This window comes from Tetrao urogallus (genome assembly GCF_951394365.1).
Source record: "Tetrao urogallus genome assembly, chromosome: 4".
NCBI classification, from domain to species: domain Eukaryota; kingdom Metazoa; phylum Chordata; class Aves; order Galliformes; family Phasianidae; genus Tetrao; species Tetrao urogallus.
In genome coordinates, this window is record NC_136817.1 from 58,320,777 (window position 1) to 58,341,666 (window position 20,890).

Here is a 20,890-nt window from a genome sequence, read left to right on the forward strand (position 1 = left end):
ACTTGGAGGAAACTATTTTGACATGACCACTATCTAACCATGGGAGTTCTGCTGAGTTTGGCAGAACTCAAAAAGGAAATGAGGCATGACATAATCTGCTTTCAGGCTTTTATAGTCACCATACAATTTAACTTACGAAAGGATTTTACATTAAAAGAAAAATATTTTTTTCTAAGTTAAACCCACAATAAAAAAGAACAGCTTAACAATTCAGACAGCAGACGATGTCAGAGACACAAAAAGCTTCGTAGATGCTCACCAAAACAGCAAACTTGCTTACTAAAGACACACGTTATTAGTATACTTAACCCACCTAGTTTATAACGCTGAGCAGCAACATTTTTTCCACACACACACACACAGAGTACAGCTTTCATAAAGAATGTTCTTATTTTGCCAGCAACAACTCTTAAGAAGCAAATTCAAAGCCATTTATTTTGTAGCTTCTACAAAAACAAAATTAATACGGACAGTAACCTGGACTGAAAGAGTTTAACAAAGGAGGGATTTTAGCCATATTTTTCTTATGTTAACAGTTCTAATATTTATTGTATGTGATATGCCAGAGTTTTAAAATGGAAACTGTTTTCAGAATAAAAAATGTAAATAGTACTGTTAGGTTTGGCATAAAAGTACATGAAGTGAAAAAACCCTCTAGTGTACCCATCTAAAAAAATATAATTCCATTTGAATACAAAAATGAGAACTGTCCTTTCATTATTACTGACAAAACAGAGAAAAGGAAGTTTGTTCTGTGGAATACATTAGCCTATGATACAAATGATATAAAATTTTCCAATGTCTGATGAAGAAGGTCTCACTTAAAGCACCAAGTCTCTGAACAATTTTAACAGTATTGCAAAATTATTGGAAAGCAACCTTTTAACTGTTTAGCTTTGTCGTACTTTGAAGTCTTAAAATATTTACATTTCAATACAGATACCATACATACTTTATCAAAACAATGAATAATCCACCAGAGTATATAGAAAAATATTCCCAGCTTAGTTAAACTGTTTACAAAAATGCACCAATAGTGAAAATGAAGAGCTAGGAACTACCAGTGTTTCAAAACAGTAGTTCCGGTTCAAACTTACAATACACATCCAGCATTAGAGTTCTGAAGTCTGAGACCACACAGAAAAGTTCCTCTCCTCTCAGTCCAAGTTTAATGTGTCCTCCAACCAACCCTGACTGCTCAGCAAAAGCAGTTCAAAAGGCTGGCATGGTTGTGCTCTTTTTTCTCACATCTATGCAACACAAGCTAGGTAAAAACTAAGTACTAGAAAAAATTAAGCATTTTAGTGCTATTTTACCTAGTGGGAGTAACTCTCATCTCACAGATTTCTCATTTACAGCCTTTTATTCCTTTAAAGTCAGTGGTTTTCTTCCACTGAAAATGAGTGCTTGAATTTAAGTTTTACTTCCTATATTTTGTGCCTGAATTGCCACTAAAACCTGTGATATACACTTGCAGCCCACAGAGGATTTGAAGGTGCTGTTCATTACATGTATGCCTAATCTCTGAAATACTATGCTGTAATAAAACAAATTAAACCATGTTAGATATCATAGTCTAGGATTTTATTTGTACAGACCCAGCAGAAACCAGGTACAGCACAGAATCCTAGAACAGATAATGGCAACAAGAAAAATGTTTGCATAGCAAATTCTTTTCAAATTTGTCTTATGGAAAAGATGAAGCTGACCTCCAATAAAAGTTTCAAACATGGGAGTGCAAAGTAGTGCTTAGTTCTCAGCGTAAGCTTCTCAATAACTCAACAGCTCTGCTCTCCTTTCTGCTTTGTAACAGTACAGATTCTCTTGCAAAGTAAAGCAGTTTTTCTTATCTTGTTTTCCAAGGAAATTAACGGCACTCATTGAAATTAAGAGTAAAAACAAACAGACAAAACTAGTCTCTCAATTAATGCTTTGTTACTGGAAGCGAAAGAACATCCCAACCCTTGGTTGCCTCTATCAAGTGCCTCTGTCCATGACTTATCCATTCTTCTTGGTCCGCATATACTCTTCCACAAAACCAGCACTTAAACACACACTGAAGTGCTTCAGCTGGTGAGGCTTCCACCACCTGGTAGTTGTTTTTATGGGTCTTTTTCAGTTTCATTTTTAGCATACTCTGCTTTTTTGCTTGGCTTCCTGTCTCAGCATTCTGAAGAGTAAGACGCTTTCGGTAACGTTTGACACCAAGACAACTACTTGTCCTTTCTGAGAGAACTACTTTCAGGACATGACCTTTATATTTGTTGATAGTCTTCATTACATTAATTATCTCTGGGGTATCAACATCAGGATGGTTTAGCACCACAACTGGCTGGTTACGACGAGGGCATTTAATCAACTGATTCATCCTCAGAGGGACAAGCCGAAGACGTCTTGCTGTCAATAGATACGACATGTCAGAACCTGAACTGGTTTCTGACTGTGTTCTTGTTTTTCTCTTTGGAAGTTCCCTGAAACCTGCTTGTTTTACCTTATTTTTGTGTCCTTGCTGACTTTTTGAATAGTGTTTGCTTTGCTTGCTTACATCGCCATTTTTCTGATATGATATAACAGTTTGCTTGCTACTAGTTTTAGCATTCATCTCTCGCTTTGGTCTTTGCCTGAGCGATATATTTCGGGACTGAGTATTTGGATCACTCTGATTAGGCAAACACGGCAAATTACTGCTAAGTTTCTCAGAAACACTGACAGGAACCGGACGAGGCAGAAGCATCTCATTGCAATACGCAGAAGGAGCTGAAGCTTCACTCATTTTTTCTATTCCTCTGGAGTTTTGACTGCTAGTAGCATTGAGCACTCTCAGCATTGTCCCTTTGGGGATAAACACTGGAGAAGCAACATTGGAATTTTTAGTCATCCTGCTTTTAGATGTTCTTGCAAATGTAAGTAGCTGCTCATTACTGTGTTCATCACTACCAGTTACATTATTTCCACCATGCACTTGAGGGAAAGACATAGCTTGTTCCAATTCAGTGGCAGAAGCAACTCTCTCACAGCTTGCTGAATTTTCCTGAGGGAAATGCATCTTTTTACTAGAAGCTTGGCATCTCAATGGCATAGATTTCATGTTAGATTCAGCAGCAGACATAAGCTGAGCAATTTTTCTACACAGCAACGTTGTTGACTTCTTATTGCGTGTTGTATCATCCCATCTGATGCCCTCTGGAACATTTTCAGTCCCAGAGCTAAGAGAAAATACAGATGAAATAACAGGTCCCTCAAAAGGATTGTTCTTATTCTCCATTTTCTGTAATTCTAGTGATTCCAGAAGAAGATTATTTTTTTGATTTACAGTCTCGGCTTTCTTCACTTTGCTAAAGCTAAAAGTCATGTTCTCCCAAGGTGAAGTTTTAGTAACATGAAAGTTTTTTTCTGCTTCAGAACATATAACAGATTTTCTATCAAAACCCTTAGCAGCTAAATGCATTTCTGCAGAGTTGACTATCAGACTCCTACATTCTTTGTCATCCCTCTTTAGCGGAAACATATCTTTTTGTTTAAGGACAGCAGAAGAGTAGAAACTTTTCCCCTCCTGAGTAGTCTTTACTGAATTGTTCTTGGAACTTTTATCTTCAGAAACAGCGGCATACTTTGGACGAGATCTATCCACACCTTCTTCGTAACAATACAAATCGTAATGCAAGTTATTTTTTCCATCCACTTCCCACTTGGGTGATTTAAGACCACTTTTTTTTTCAGTACTATTAGTCACCAAAGACTGAGAACAAAGTTCTATAACACCTGAATGCACATCAATACCTTTCACCAAATGAAGGCATAATTTTGATGAATCCTCTTTCTGAATTGATGCAGAGTTGCAGTCTGAGTACTGAGAATCGGATGAATAAAGGCATTCAGAATTCTTGTCATACTTACTGTCTAAATTAAGCTGATTATTAATACTGGATAACTTGTCTACATTCACTTCCATGGTTAGTAATTCATTTGAAGATACAGATGTTTTTTTTCCTTCTGCACTTCGCTCTGTACCTTGATTCTCAAGTCCCAGTTCAGCACAGTTTACAGGCCTGCAAGCTGCTTCTTTCATAGGAATCAGTTTAAGAACCAGCTGTTGAGCTCCATTCACTATCTTAATTTCTACTATCTGAGCTAAACAGTTAGAAGGAACTACAAGTTCAGATGGCGCAATTACAGTTAAAGGCATTCCAGGTTGTAAAGGCTCCATTTTTGGAGAATAAACCTCAACTTCCACACTCTGATTCTCACACATGCTTATTTCAGATGGCTCCAATATTGCTTTATTCTGCATTGAAGCTGTATTGATGCTACCTATATCATGAGATGAAGAGATTATTTTAGTCACTTTATCTGGAATCTCACAAGTGATATTTGAAGACGAATTTGAAAGTTCATTCTGAAAAGTAATTTCTTCATATTTCTGCTTTTCAAATAAAGTGCTTTGACTTGGTAAGCAAGACTTCTTTTGCTGACGTTTTAAGCCAGTATTTGACAGCCGTTTTTTGGGCGCTTCATGCACTCTTCTTGTATGTTTCACTATATAATCATGCCTAACAGCACCATATTCACAGTATTCACACTGATACGGAAAAGTTCCAGTGTGCTTCACCAAATGTCTCTGGAATTCACCTTTGGTGTAGGATATATAATTACAATAGGAACAAATAAATTTAATTTCTTCATGTTGACTTACATGCTTTTTATACTGCAAAGGATCCTTTGTTGAAAATCTACATTTATCACAGTAGTATTTACCGGGCAAAAAGTTTTTAACTTTAAATGCTTTCTGTTTTTTCCTTGGATAAGTTTTATCATGTTTTTCGAAGTCCACAGCATTGGCACCTTCAGGGACAAAATGGAAAGCAGGCGGTGTAATATGACTGCACATCTTGCAGATGAAGTTTTTGTCTTCAGTCCACCCAACTTTCTTATGCTTTTCTAAATCTTGCTTTGAAATTTTCTGAATAGTTCTGCATTTCATACAGCTTATCAATGAGAGCTTACTATTCTCAGCCTCAGTCCCCTGGTAACAGTAGTTCTGATTATCATCACCATTTGATGGATTTGTTTTATCTTCAAACGATTGCTTTGGGGATGTAGTTAAGGAATTATTTTTACCATTAACTTGGCCAGGGTACAATCTTGGTAGAATTTCCCTCATTTTTTTCAACTGCATTTCAGAAGATGCAAATCTGCACCAGCTTCGTCAAACAGCAGCAACAGAATGTTTTCCTGATGTTAGTCTGGTGCATGCAGCTTATCAATTACTCGCTCAGTCCACCAATCCGCAAAATATGCTCTTTGGAAGAAATGGTGATCAAGGAATTGCATCCATATTATACTCCACGTTCTTAATTTTATTCAATCAACTTGCAGCACTAAAGAATAGAGAGCAGAAGAAAAGTCAGTTATGATTTACTAATCATTGAACTAGTCAACTATTAGCAAACTATGGCCGAATTACACTGTGCAAATCTGTTAATATATTAAGACGGTTCTACTATGCACAAAGAATCATTAACTCTAAGTAAAACATGATCAGTTAAATAATCCCTTAGTATTTGCTCATTGTCAATACTCACAAATTCACAAACTGATCTGATATTTATCAAAACCTACAGAGCATATGCTATTTCTTCCATGTCATAAGGACTTTACATTTAAGAAGATGTATTTAAGCCCAACAAGGAGGACACTTCATAACGGAACTCAGCAATAGAATTTGCTTTCAGTTCTATATACAGTCAAGGACAGAATATACAGTTAAGGATAGTTTTAAGGACAGCTCTCATAGATCCAAGATCATACAGCAGCATCCAATTACTACAATACTACCAGATTGAGAACTTTAAACTACAAAACACCTTTACAATGCTTGAAAATGAGTAATTATGTGATCCAAAAATATAGTGGCAGCACAGAAAAGACATTAAAAAAACATTACAGGTACCACTCATTTGTGAATCCCAGGAGGTAAGACTTCAGTGACCACAAGGATTACCAGAAAAACAAAACTATGAGATTGCTTTTAAAAATCAAAAACTTTTAAGTAAAAATTCCTGAAGTACAGATGGAAATTCTTTAGAAAAGAACAATATCAATGTTTCAGGTCCAGTCTTGCTAACACATAATCACAGGCAAATTCTACTTCACATATTCTCAAAATAATAAGCTACAACAACATAATTAAGTTAAAATAGTCAGCAGCTGCAAAAAGTAATTGCTTTCACTCCTATTAATAACACAAAACAATCACTTCTATGTATGTCAACAACCATATACATAATTCATTCCAACCTGACAGTACAAACTGTGTCAATCAAGTAAAATAAGCAAAGCAAGAGAAGACAGAGGTAAAACAGTAACATCAACGCAAAACCACTCTGTTAACTTGTGCAGCATGTTTGGCCCCAAAGCTTCTAGAACTCTTACCGTCTCTTTTATATGTTTAACATGAACAAGATCTCTGCTTCAAAAGCTTTTGCCAGAACTATAAGAGCACTGATACTTAGAAAACAGAAAAAAATGTATGCTTTTGAGACATACGTAAGATAAAATCTAAAGCTAACAGCAAGAACAACTCAATTCAATACCTTTCTTATTCAAATTTTCTCGCTTAAAGACATACTGTTACACAGATCTGCTCCATTTTAATACATCTTAAAGAAGATGGGCATTTCTGCACCTGGGAGCTAGTTTTTCTCCACATCTATCCAGAGACAGACTTGATTTGGGTTCCAAAGCCCTCTCACAAAGCTGAGATCACAAAGTAGCATCCTATTACTGTAATACTGACAGAATGAGAAGTTTATACTATGGAACATCTTTACAATGCCTGAGAATGAGCACCTAATCCATTAAATTTTTCTTACATCTATCTGTGCTCTATCTGCTAATATTCCTAACTGCTGTGAGAACACTGCCCTAGAGATGGAACTCTGCAAAAAGCAAGTATACTGAAGTAATCTCAAACAACAATAAGAAATTAGAAAACTGATTAAAGACAAGATAATTGTATTTTCAGTCTCTAGCAGATGGATGGCTGCAAAGCTGTACAACTCATCAGCAGGCAGTTCCTGTGACTGTAGTAATCTCATTTCATTGCAATGCAGACACCTGTAGCTACATCCCTGTGTGAAAAACAAATCACACAGGGCAGCTTCCTAGGAACAAGGAAAGAATACATTACTGGATCATGATCTGAACGTTTTTTGTGCATGTAGTTTGGGGTTGGGGTTTTTTGTTTGTCTTGTTATTGTGTGTGCGCGCGTTTTCAAATCTAATGTTCATAACATTAGAATCTGGATAACAGAGGACATAAAGAATAAAATAAAACAAATAATTCTGATCATCTTGGACAGACTGCACTGCCCATCTACAAATACCACTTCTCAGACTTGAGATGAATCTTGTTGACATGTAAGACTGATGACAGGTCTATGTTCAGGAGATCCATTGCTTCATTTCAGGATAAAGATGCTATGAGCCCTCAATAAGCTGTAGCGTTGTGTCCAGACCAAAAATGCTTCAAGAATTTCTACAGCTTTAAGAAGTAATTAGAACTGTATTTGGGAAGGATGGGTGAAATCCAATTAAGATTGTCTTCGCTTTTTTTTTTTTTTTGCTGTAACTTCTTGCTCCTACTGAAACTACACTTGACATCAACTGACCAACACATAAGCATAGAGCACTTTATAGACATCACAAAAAAAAGTGTTGTATTTTTTTAATTAACATTGTAAACTTCACCTTACAAGACAACATGAAAATGGATCCATTACCTTTAAAAAACAAGACAGTAACAGAGGTTGTCAAACACCTGACAAATGCTTCAGTTGCCCAGGCAGATCTGGATTGCTCAGCCCAAGAAGGGACTGAAAGATTACTAGCCTGTTCTTTGAATTACCTCTTTTAAATAGTTATTTAATAAAATTAATTAATTAATTCAAAGAACAGGTTAGTAATCTTTAAAATCTTTCCCAACTCAAGTACCTCGACATTTGGGGAAAAGAGAACATGGGTGTAACAATAAACATAAGCTTTTATTCAGATCTGTGAAAAATGCTATGTTGTAATAATGTTCTAATGGAGTTGTTAGAAACCAGGTTTTTAATGTTGAGTGCTGCAAATGCATTTCAGACGTGCAGAGGGTTAAACCCAACCATCATCTAAACAGCCGCTTGCTCACTTCCCACCCCTCCTTGTGCAGGAAGGAGGGCGAACTTGAGGACAAAAGCAAGAAAACTCATGGGTCAAGACAAAGACATTCAATAAAGGAAAGAGGCCAGAGGTAGGATAAGCAGTGGTGTAAAGAAAATCACTTACAGCCTCCCACAAGCAGATCGATGCCCAGCCTGTCTGCGAGCACCAACCACCTTGGAAGCCAAGCCCCCTCTCCTCTTCTCTATCCTTCCCTTCCAGTTGTTACTGCAGAGCATGACGTCGTACGGTACGGACCGCCCCTCTGACCGATCCTAGCCAGCTGTCGCAGCACTACGCCTTCTAGCTCACTCCTAACTTACTCTCTGTGAGGTGGGGGAGGGCCGCAAGGAGAAAAAGGGCAAGCCTCAACGTTATGCAAACGCTGTTCAACAACAGCCAAAACACTGGCATATCATCAGTGCTGTTTTAGCCACAACTTCAAAACACCGCATCAGACACACTGCTCTGAAAAATTTTAACTTCATCTCATCCAGACCCAGTATGTGGTAAAAAAAAGAACAAAATAATCAGCAGCTGCTGAAATGACATCCCCTGTTGTCTCCACAGTTTTGTCCACCTATCTTTTCTTATTAACTATTCAGTACGCAGAAATGACTGGATGCAAAGCACTCAATTTTATCGCTGTTTTGGCTAAACCAATGTATACTGTAAAATGTCTTTTACTGAACTGAAATTAATTTGCCTTTTTTACTAGACTGAAATTTATTTGCCTTTCCTGGTTACTTCAGAGAAATGAAACCAACAACATACACACAGAAAGGTGGTGTAATAATCCAACATCCATTCACTTCATATCAGCAAGAATGGTTGAGGGGGAGAGGCCTGAGGAATACCCAGAAGAATTTTTGAGGTAATTAAAAGTATTAGCACAGACATGCTCCAGAAGATTTAATGAAATGACACATACTGTATTCTTCAAGTTACAGCCAAATCCAGGGCACACAGAGCAAAACAAAGATAACATTGAAATAAGATTTGAAAGTCCACAAGGATTCTGAATTGCTACTGCAGGAATGGGACAGATGAAGAACAAAGTAAAATATATTAGAAGTGTCAAAAATCAATTCCAATCACTGTCTTTACAACAACAGATTGGGAAAATGTGTGTGAAAATACCTCAAAATACCACAGACCTTAATTTTGGGGAAAAAAAAAAAAAGACAACAAAAAGAAGATAAACCAAACTTTCCTATTCATTCCTGTCAAGCACGTGCTCAAAGTATACACTGCTATCGAAAAAAATGGATGTGACAAGCAATATGCTTTTATCACATGTGATCAAATTGCATCAGCAAAGCGTACACTTCTCACATACTAAGCTCATAGCCTGCACCCAACAATCAAGGCCTGCTTTGGTACTGAAAAACCCATGCAAGTCTTTTTTTTTTTTTTTTTTTTAAAAAAAGAAAGATTTATAAAGAATAGGAAGACACTGCGCATTGCTGAATCAGGAAGTATGAATCTCTATGGAAGAACTTAAATCTCCACGTAAACCTATCTCATCTCCTTTCCACATTTGTATGCTATGCCATATACTGCCCATTTAACATTGGTTGGATGTCTCTGTTAAGCAGTTAACTGTCCTGCTGACCCAACCATGTAATAATCAGTCACAGCTTTAGGCCTCATGACTAGGAAAGTGCTAGACTAACATATTAAACTAATCAAAATAACTGATTTTGTATTAAAAACCAGTGACTCAAATACACCACGTTTATTTATCTGTCATTCTTCTTAAATATGCATTGTTTCAAAATGACAGCTAATCACACAGACACAGTGCTCTCTATATCTGAAATTCACATGAAGCCTTTCCACCAAAATGAATGAGGAGTGTCAACGTAGGGAGTGGAGAAGAGCAAAGACCACATACCAGGTTTTTAGAGCTCACGTTTATTATAGAATATACAGTTATTTCACTGCTCATGAAAATAATTACATTCAGAATTTTTAACACAGTATGAAGTTATGCAAAATATTGATTAAAAGTAACTGTTTTCCTAATGCACAGGCAAAAAATTGTCTAATTAACATTGCAGGCATCTACAGAAGGCAAGTGCATATTAAGTGCGTTATGCAGTGCTCTACTGAAACCAAGGTCTGCTTTTCTAAGGCTCTGGGCCACAGGCCTATCTATATCTGACACATAAAAGACTCCGACATATACTCCAATTGATTGATGGTCTTACTGTAATACAGCAAGCAAAGCACCCTGATGTATAATCACTATATCAAAGTAGTTATTTTTGACAGTGCCCAAGAAGATGCTAGTACAATTTCTCATACAATATAAAATCATCCTATAGATTTATGCTGCACATCATCTTATTTCACAGAATTGACATCCATTTCTCTAAAAATCTTTCTGTACATCCCAAGGATTGAGTAGCATTTGCATTACCTCGCTCCAAGCTTTAAGGCCTGCAAGCAACAAAGCAAGGAAACATGGCACCGCAGATAATAGCAGAGGAAGGGCTAAAGAGCTCAATGAAAGCACGTATTCCTCTGTGCCCAGTCCTCCAAACACTCATGGAAACAGCAAAACTCATCGCCGTGTTTAATTCCTGATCAAATTGGCCACTTACATAAGGATCTGCAGGAAAAAAGGCCTTGACCACAGCCTGGCATTGTAGAAACAATGCAGAATAGAACACCAGCAACCCCTATGGAATACCATCAGTCTTCTTAATTGAAAAAAAGAAGAAAAAAAAAGACTTATTTTTATTAAAAGCGTGCATTAAAGTACTTAGACTACCTCCATGATAACACGGATCTATTTTTTAAAAGAATTCTAAGTCCTTTTATATATGAAAATAGCCCTAAGCAACCAATGCCATACATTTTTATGATACATTCTCTAGCAACAAAATTAAACGTAGGATTTAATTAAGAGACCTTCCGTCCGAATACTGTAAAGCATTAAACATACACATGCAGGGCGCAGAACGCCCCATTTGCTCAGTAACACGGTTACTAACCCGAAAGCTGTTCTTCTTCAGGACGAGCAGCCAGGACGCCAAGCCAAGACAACAGCCTCGCAGTGCAGCCGCCTCCACCGCTGCCTCATGGCGCCCGCGAGCCGGCAGCATCCGCCGCACAACACCAACAAAATAATCCCATTTGGGGGCGGCTCGCCCACCCACGCAGCCGCGCTGCCGCCCCGTGGAGGACGCGGGGCCGCCCCCGCTCGGGGTGTATCTCCAAGAGGCAGCGCTCAGCCGCTGCCCGGCGCGCTGCTCGGCGGATCCTCCGCACTCCGCGCAAACGTTCGCCCTCTGCCGCCGCCGCCGGCGGAGAGGCGGCTCCGCCCGCGTTAGCGCGCAGTGCCGGCGGCGGCCGGCGGGGGGCAGCACTGAGCAACGCCGCGGCCCACGCTCGCCGCAGGGAGCCCGGTTCTCCCGCCGTGGACTGGCGGGGCGGCGGCTCGTGCGCGGCCGGCGGCGGCGGTCTGGAGGAACCTTACCTGGCTCGGAGAACGAGACGAGCGCCGTCACCCGCAGCGGCGCCGGGAAGACCCTGCCGGCCGGCCGCCCGCACGCCCCTCGTCTCCAGCCGCACGCTTTCTCCCGCTGCCCCAACTCGGCGGCCGCACGGCCCCGCGCTACTTACCCCAGCGAGGGCGCACCCGCGCCCCTCGTCGCCGCCGCAGCCTCGGCGGAGCGCAGCGCCAGGCAGCGGAACTGACCTCAGCGGCGGCAGAGCGCCCATTGGCCAGCGCTGCGCTGCCGTTCCCGCCGGCGGCGCCGTGTAGAGCTCTACAGCAGCGCTCTACGCTCGGCGGCGGAGGCGCAGGCGCGTGGCGCGCCCCGGTCCGGCGTGGTGGGGACCCCAGGGGGGAAGAGCGCGGCACTGCGGGGGCACCTCGAGCTGCGACGGGGAGCGCGGGTCATAGCACCGTGGGCTGCGCTGGCTTGTAGGACGCTTAAAGATCTCATTTCATCTCCTCTTGCCATGAGAGCGGTCTGAGGTCACGGCTCCTACCGTGCTGCGTTTCGTTCTCCTTTGTAGCAAAGGGTTCTGACGGCACAGAAGACTGAACGAATGTCTGTTGGTTACAGTATCTCTCTGCGCTCCCACTGAACTCGTCGTGTTCCGTTAGAATGGGACGTGGGCTTAAATTTCGCTCAGCCAGACAGCAGCATGGCGTTCTGATGGCTAGTTTCCAGTTGCTTCCTATAAAACTCAAACTTTAAATCAGACAAAAAAAATTTATTTAAACAGAAGAGAGAAAAAAAAAAAAAAAAAAGCTTAATATTTTGGAACTTCACCTCCTAAAAGTCCATTTAAAGCCACTACAGTATCTAATTACTCTGCTTAAAGAGGAAGCCATATTTAACATTGGATCAAGAGTCCTTTCAGTGTCCTTAAAACGGAGCTTTACAATACATGACTTCATAGCTGCGTGCTTTTTTTTTTCTTCTTTTTTTCTTTTTTTTTTTTTTTTAACATGGTTTCTGTGTGATACAAACTGCCAGTAAGTTGCATCTTCTGGGCTTGACCCAGCCTTGCCATTCTCTAGGTGTGCCTGACCAACAGCAGTTGTATTGTATGTTCTTACTGCATCATAAGCATTCACTGTGTTCTGTGTTGCAGATAGGTTATGAGAGTGGCCTGACCTTTGCTTGGCCAAGTTTGTTTCTGAGGTAGTTAACACTGTGAACTGAACTATCTGTGTGGATGCCATGAAAGCCAGGAGGGACAATTTGCACTTGACGACTTGTGTCAGCTGCTCTGCGAAGATAAATACGTGGGCTACAGTTACCAGAGAGTTTTCTTGAAAACTAAAATCAACAGAAACGTTCCTAAAATACAGGGAAAGTAGTCTAACACAAGTAATAAGAAATAAAGAGTTTGCTAGTCAGACGGTGGGGTTCTTTTTTTGCTTTGTTTTGTTTTGTTTTTTAGCTTAGCTAGCTCTATCTTTAACAGATCTTAGAGTGATAGGTAACCATGAAATGGAACCAGTTGTCTGATACGCAACACTGATTAACTTTCACCTTTCTTCCTTAGATATGTGTGGCTGGCCTGCTCTGAGGTTAGAAAGGCAATTGCCTGTAGCAAAAGCAAATAGATCATTCAGTATTTAGATAAGGCCAGACTAATCAATGTCACCCAGAAAAGTCTTTGTTATGTAAAGCTTGAGTCAAATTGCGTCTACCAGAGTGTCCTCCAGCTACACTAAATTCACTCTCTTCTCTACATTTCACGGCTACTTCATTTGCTTTCACTGTCACATAGATACTGTCTTCAAAGAAGTGAGTCAGATGAGATCCTTTCTCCCCTTTCTCGTTTGCATTCAGCCTAGTTTGGCTACTACAGGGAAGATAGCTGTTGCCTGTATCACCTCCTCTCCTCTTTCCTTTGCCATCGACCAGACTTCCTTGCTGATGTATGAATTCTTGCTCCTGCAAAGTCATTCATTCCTTCTCTATTTGTCCTTTGACTCCCTGACTCTCTAGGTAGCCGCAGTGTTATTCAGGCACTTGTGGACACCTGCACAGAGGACCTTAAAGCAAGGGGCATTTCTTAGTAATGGCAAGCAAGTAGCGTGCCTTATTTCATAGTGAGTTTTAGTTATTGCAGCAAAGAGATTATGCCTTTCCACCATTTGCAACATCTATTATTTCTTCGTAACTCCACTGTCCTCTGCATTATTGGTCACTGTGCGATACCCACCTACCAGTAATTCACCACAACTCTGCTGCTGCTGATTGTCCTGCTGTCAACCTGCGTTTCTTTCCACTCAGTAACAAGATTATCTGATACAGAATGCTGATCATGGCTTGTAGATTGAGGAGGGCTGCAAACAGAGTGGCACAGATTTGCTGCTGTAGAGCTATAGATTTGCTACTCAGCTGCAAAATTATGAAATATCTGTGCTTGGAGAAGGCCAAGTAGGAAAGAGAACAAAGAGTATAAATGCCCTAAGAGCTTTTCTTGGAACAGTTTTGCTTTGCGTATTACTAAACTCATAAGTCCCAAAAAGCAGGAAAAAAATATACTGGAAAACCTGAGAAAACCAGTAGTGATAACAAAAGTTGGCAATGAAAAAGGACACTGTTTTGGAGACATGCAGAATCTCCCCTTGAGCTATGGGAACACCCTCACATAACAATTCTCCTCTCTCATCAAATGTATGGTCAGATGGGTAAGTTTTCACTATATGCTGTGATAATGCAACAGCACGGTCTATTTGAATCTGCAAATGGAGGGGAAAGTGCTTCTTTGGATGTGTGTTCTGTGAATCATAGAATCATAGAGTTGCTCAGGTTGGAAGGGACCTCAAGGATCATCAAGTCCAACCGCAGCCTAACCATAGTACCCTAACTCTAACAACCCTCTGCTAAATCATATCTCTGAGCACCATAACCAAACGGCTCTTAAGCACATCCAGGGACGGTGACTCAACCACCTCCCTGGGGAGCCTATTCCAAAGCCTAACCACCCTTTCTGTAAAGAAGTGTTTCCTAACGTCCAACCTAAACTTACCCGGGTGCAACTTGAGGCCATTTCCCCTCATCTTGTCACCTGTCATCAGTGAGAAGAGACCAACCCCGCTCTCACTGTAAGCACCTCAGCCGCCTCTTCCCCAGACTAAACAGCCCCAGCTCCCTCAGACTCTCCTCATAGGGCTGATTTTACAAGCCCTTCACTAGCCTTGTTGCCCTTCTCTGGACCTGCTCCAGCATCTCAATGCCCTTTCTGAACTGAGGTGCCCAAAACTGAACACAGTACTCGAGGTGAGGCCTCACCAATGCCGAGTGCAGGGGCAGGATGACTTCCCTAGTCTTGCTCACCACACCATTCCTGATACAAGCCAGGATGCCATTGGCCCTCTTGGCCACCGGGGCACACTGCTGCCTCATGTTCAGCCGACTGTCCAGCAGAACATCAAGGTCCCATTCCATCAGGCAGCTTTCCAGCTACACCTCCCCAAGCCTGTAGGGTTGCCTGGGGTTGTTGTGACCAAAATGCAGGACCCAACACTTGGCCCTATCGAAACTCATGCCTTGGCCCATCGATCCAGTCTGTCCAGGTCCTTCTGCAGTGTCCTTCTCCCCTCTGGCAGATCAATACTCCCTTCCAGCTTGGTGTCGTCTGCAAACTTACTGAGGATGCACTCAATCCCCTCATCAAGATAATTAATAAAGTGGTTAAACACTTAAGTTTAGTAAGTCTTAAGTACTGAGCCCTGGGGACACTGCTCGTGACCAGCCGCCATCTAGATCCAACTCCATTGACCACAACTCTTTGGGCCCGGCCATCCAGCCAGTGCTTCACCTAGTGGAGCGTACACCCATTCACACCATGGGCAGCCAGCTTCTCCACAAGAATGTTATGGGGGACAGTGTCAAAGGCCTTACTGAAGTCCAGGTAGACCACATCGACAGCCTGACCCTCATCCACTGAGTGGGTCACCTTGTCATAGAACGAGATCAGGTTCGTCAGACAGGATCTACCATTCATAAATCCATGCTGACTGGGCCTGATTCCCTGGTTGACCTTTTTGAACATACTTTGTAGATGTGAATTATATGGAGAATTGAACATACACTTGCAATACAGGAACATTCTGGCTTCTAGGGTGAACATATACTGTGTTGTAACATATTTTCTGTAGTAAGACTATAGAATATAATGTAGTATGTATAGCCTACATTATAAGAGTTCAGAGCACTTAGAAAAGGAAGACTCAATCTTTCTTTTCTGAAATGTGCAGTCACAAATAACAAAATTGAGAATTTAAAATAGAAACAAAAGAAGTTTCAGTTCTGAACGTTTCCCACCCCCTCATAATTCAGGCTCAGACTTAGAGACAGAAGATACCAGCTTAACATTTCTGCAGCTGGTCTCAGTGATTTACGGTACCTGATTTAAGTAGGTAAGCAAAGCGAATGTTTTATAGGATACCTTTCAGATGCAAGTTGCTGCTGATTACCAGAGTGCTCACTCCTGCTATTTTCTTTCATTGGAGGGCATTAGGACTGTTAAGAAGTGGGAAGAGAATACTGTTATATTATGATGTTAATGTCTGCGTATGTATTTCTTAGCGTTTCATCTCTGAAGAGTGCTCGGATTTTGCTGTACTGAGAATACAACTACTGGTTATCTGTTGCTCTCTAGTGGTCAACGTGTAACCCTGCTCCTATTCCCTATAAAGATTACCTTTTTGTTTTGTTATTGAAGTGCATTATAAACCCCCCAGTGGTCATTTACCTTCAGATAAGGAAATTTATACTTCAATCCTTAAAAAAATAAAAATGCAAGTTTCTTCTATTTTTTATCTTCTCTTGCTTTGCATTTCTAATATTTCCACCTACATCCTTATTTCTCTGTGATCTCACAAACTGAGAGAGCATTTCCTTTCATTGCACCAAAACTTTGCACAAAGCCTAACTCCTCTCTGTTCCTGAGCTACATCAGAGCACATCATTCTGGCTTCTGTCAAGCAAAACATGCTTTCATGACCTCATCAAGTAACAGAAGGCAGAACAGATACTAACTGATTAGGTTGTTTTAGTTCTCCTTCCTCCAGCAAATTACCAGTTTTTACAGTCTTACAATTAACTCAGTCTGTACTTATTTGTCAATTTGCTTAATTTAGGAAGCAAATAAAAAAATTATGGCAATAAACATGAGGTTGAAGGTTGGAGACTGACCACATAAAATTTCTTCTCTTGGAAAATCAGGTTAACAACTGAACTCAAATCATGTTAACCCAAGGAAGTGAGAAGCCAGTGGTGATTATAGTCAGGGCAGAACTTGGGACTGACCTAATGGAGGAGGTAGATTCAGCAACAACTTTTCAACAAATTCTATGAAATCATGAATTTAAAGTTCACATTGGCAGTTTTGCAAAGGGCAACAGGCAGTTATCACCTGCAAAGGGACTGGAGCAGAACCAGAGCCCCTTCTAGCACTGTGCTACCTGCTCTGGAGCTGAGAAAAGCCCTAGAGCAGACATGACCAATGTGCAGCCCATCCCCTGCCCTGCACCATCGTGGTGGCACTTCCCTGCCAACTGACCTGGCACAACTGCAGGCACACACTCTTTGCTCAGCCCCAGCTACACATCGTCGTGTGGACAGCACTGTCTGGGCTGAAACCAAAGCATGAGGAGGACACAATGCAGTACTTACACAAGTTGTGGCAAATAATTGTGTGCACGGTGATACACTGGCCAAACACAATCCTGTGAACAACAAAAAATATGCAGCCATGCTTTCTGTTTTGATAAAGGAGTTTCAGAATAGGTTTCAAGATCGCCAAAAAAATCTTTTTTTTTTTTTTAATATTTGCATATATATTTGTATATTTTGTATATTTGCAACTCCATTTTCAGTCAACATAAGCATATTACCTCTGAATTTCTGAATATAATGCATAGTTTCAACCAGGTATTCAACTCAAAAATTTGACCACGTCTCTTCAACAGTCTTTTATAAGTCTTGCCTAGTGTAGAAAAATACCCCTCGCTTCACAATCACACCTTATTCATGTCATGGCTTTTTTGGCATTATGTACACTTGTGAACAACTCTGATCATCCATGCTGCTTCCATTTCACGTCTGTATTTATTAGTTTTAATTCCTAAACTGTTAAGGTGATGAATTACTATAAGGAAATACTAGGCATTTTTCAGGGTCTATAAAGAGCTCTTATTTCAGTCAAGCTCCTCTTTCTCTTGTTCAGCACCTTAAACTCCTGGAGCTGCTTTGTCAGCACAGAGCTGAGTACGGTGTGTGCTTCATGACTTACAAGCCTTTCAATACAGCCCTGAAATGTGATATCAAAACTGCCGTATCCTGAATATCATCCCAAAAATAACATTTAAAAGGCATGTCTTCTTTTTATGTCTCAGAAAAGGTGAGAAGATTAAAATTTTATATAGCTTGTGTCTTAGCATTTTATCAAACCTGTAGATTGCTAGAAAATCTCTCAGACTTCTGACAGCTGATGTACATCCCTGTGATACAAGTCAGAAAAAGAGTGTAATTTTTCAAGCAGTTTTCCAAGAAGTCTACTATTGTAGAATTTATTCCACATTTATTCTTTGATGCAAAAGATCTTGAAATTTAAAAAATGCTGCAGAATCAAAATTTTCCATACTCAAGACCCATGAGGTTTTTAACATTTCTGCCAGTATGGCAACGTTAGCAGTAAATGCATATCAAATACCACTTTGATGAGTCACGTGTATGTATTAAACTCTCTTTTTAGTGAGCTACCAATTCTGTTCAAAGAATTTCATTGATCTTTTATAGTAATCCTGCACTCTCTATAATCTAATGTTAAGGAAGAAGAAAATAATATTTCATATTTATACAGTCAAACAATAAACACTACCACATTCCTGGATCTTCAGATGTAGCCCCAAGCATAATGGGAGGAAACATTGCTTCACATTGCCGAAACAGCTCCAAAAGAGAGCCTTAACAACTTTTGGATAATCACATGTTTAAGAAACAATTTGTTAAGCACTGAGTACAGCATACTAAATGCTACAAATTTGGGTTATCTTCACTAGTGTTTATCAGAAATTAGATCTGATAAATCCTGTCACACTTGCTCCCTGCACACTGCGGTTATAGACATTTTTATTTTAAATGTACCTTGAAGAGAAAGGTGGTGAGCAGCAAATTACTTTATACAAGGCTAAGAAATAATTTTTTTTAGTATAACCTCTTTTCAGCACCACATACTTACTTTTACCCCCAGCCTTTGGAGATTTAAATCTCTTACATTACATAGACAGGCTCAAAACACCATGCATAAGAGGTCCTTGTGAGAGCTGAGGTGAATAACTGAAACATCTCTTGGGTTCCAGAATTACCTTTCTAATTCTGATTTAATCGTATTAGTCTGGACAGTTCAGATCACATTGGGTGGAAAATGGTACTTGCAGCATATTATATACTCAGAGACCTCTGTATTTGATGACCAATATACCATTAGTTTTTTTGTTGGTTTTTTTTCATCCCTTACCAGTTGTATCAGAAGAAAATAAATCTGAGCAGCTTTTGATGAGAAGAGACCTAGATATAAATGTATTCTAAATTATAATTACTTTTTATGTATGTTTAGTCATGTAATCATCACTGAAGAAAATGTGCGTGGTTTTAGAAAGGATGTTTTTAAAATAAAAGTCATTTAGTAGACTTTGAACAGATAATGTATGCAGCCAGTCTTTGGTATAGACATAATGAGCTTATTTGGCTTTTTGAAGTCAATTTGATGTCGCAACAGGCATCGTTAGTGATATTTTTAGTTGCAGTAAGCAATTTGTAAAATAATGAGGTTTACAACAGGTAAATCTTTCGTCAAATTGGAATTCCAAGGCTAGAATGCATTTCTTAGCAGCTGCACATTGGTGTTTGTGTTTTTTTTTTCAAGAAAGATATAGATTTCTACTGCCGCTCTAGGAAAATATGCCATATAAAGTTAACCAACAACAGTCACATTTCAATAGAGATGCTCCTCATGCTGTCACTTTACTGTACTTCCTTTTATTCTGCACTGGTATAGAAAGCATGTCCCTGAGTTAAAGTCAATTTATTTCACAAAGTCCTGAAAGAGAATAGTTGTTCTGCATAAGATCTTGAGTTCAGGCATAGAACATTAAAAAGCAGTTTTCCACTAGAATCAAGGCACAAGTTTACTTTTGAGTTGTTACTGAGAGTTTCTGGGAGTCCTGCTCATAAAAAAGAAAGAAAAAAAAAAATAAAAGCTATAGTGCAATAGTCAGCAACCATTGATTCCTATAAATTATTACTATTTTTTGCAAAAGCTCCAAAAATCAGCCATTGCAGGAGAATTAGAATTAGAATTAGAATTAGAATTAGAATTAGATAGCTTAGAATGTTGTACAGGGCAGTGAACTCTGAATGTTTTCATAGTAAGACATCTGAATCTCAAAAAATAAATGCAACAAGACTGAGAGTAGTTTGTCAGATGACAACATTATGTAAAAAAATAAGAATCCAGAAATTCGGGACATTTTGAAGCTCTGAATGAATATCTAGTACATTCCACAGACAATATACATGTCCTAGAAAGAAAAGTGGATAATGAAGAAATATTTCCCAGGAATGAGGAAACACAATGTGGGATCAAAATAAATCATCATAGATCTGATCGAGACTAACTTAAAAGGGAAAAAACACTGATGTACATTTCTTTGTGAGAAAAAGGGTGAGAGTACATTGTTCTAAAAATATGCATATCATCTAAGGTAGAAAACATACAACTGTTTTGTGTGATAAGAACCATGTTGAATTAAAACATATCTCTGAATACAAAAAGGGGATATTAACTTTTTCTTTTCAAATTACTCATGGCTTTGAAGCAGAATTTAAATTGAGTAGTAGCCTGGAAGCTTTGATTTACATCAAATAATTGGATATGAAATTCCAACACGCGAAGCAGGCAGCTGCTGAAAATGATCTGAAGCAAAACAAGGCTTTCAAAGTCATCGCTGAGTTATTGGTAACAAAGGCCAGGTGTACTGGGAAAAAAACCAAGAGTGAAGAAAGTATTAATGATCAAATTACTCACTGGTAAAGCGTGCATTTAAAATAACAGCCTGACTGCTGCTAACTTTCAGACAAAAGATATGTGTTATAAGTGAGAATTTTAGGAAAATTTTAATGAAGTGTTCAAATGGTCA

The 20,890-nt window shown here is 39.6% G+C and overlaps 1 protein-coding gene across 1 annotated transcript; it reads right to left on the minus strand.

Moving 5' to 3' along the window:
• Positions 1-1,924: 1,924 nt before the first annotated feature.
• On the minus strand, positions 1,925-5,176 carry ZNF518B (zinc finger protein 518B; the record flags this gene model as incomplete). Its single annotated transcript, XM_079534679.1, has 1 exon — positions 1,925-5,176. The coding sequence occupies one exon, from the start codon at positions 5,174-5,176 to the stop codon at positions 1,925-1,927; it is 3,252 nt and encodes a 1,083-aa protein (XP_079390805.1).
• Positions 5,177-20,890: the final 15,714 nt, after the last annotated feature.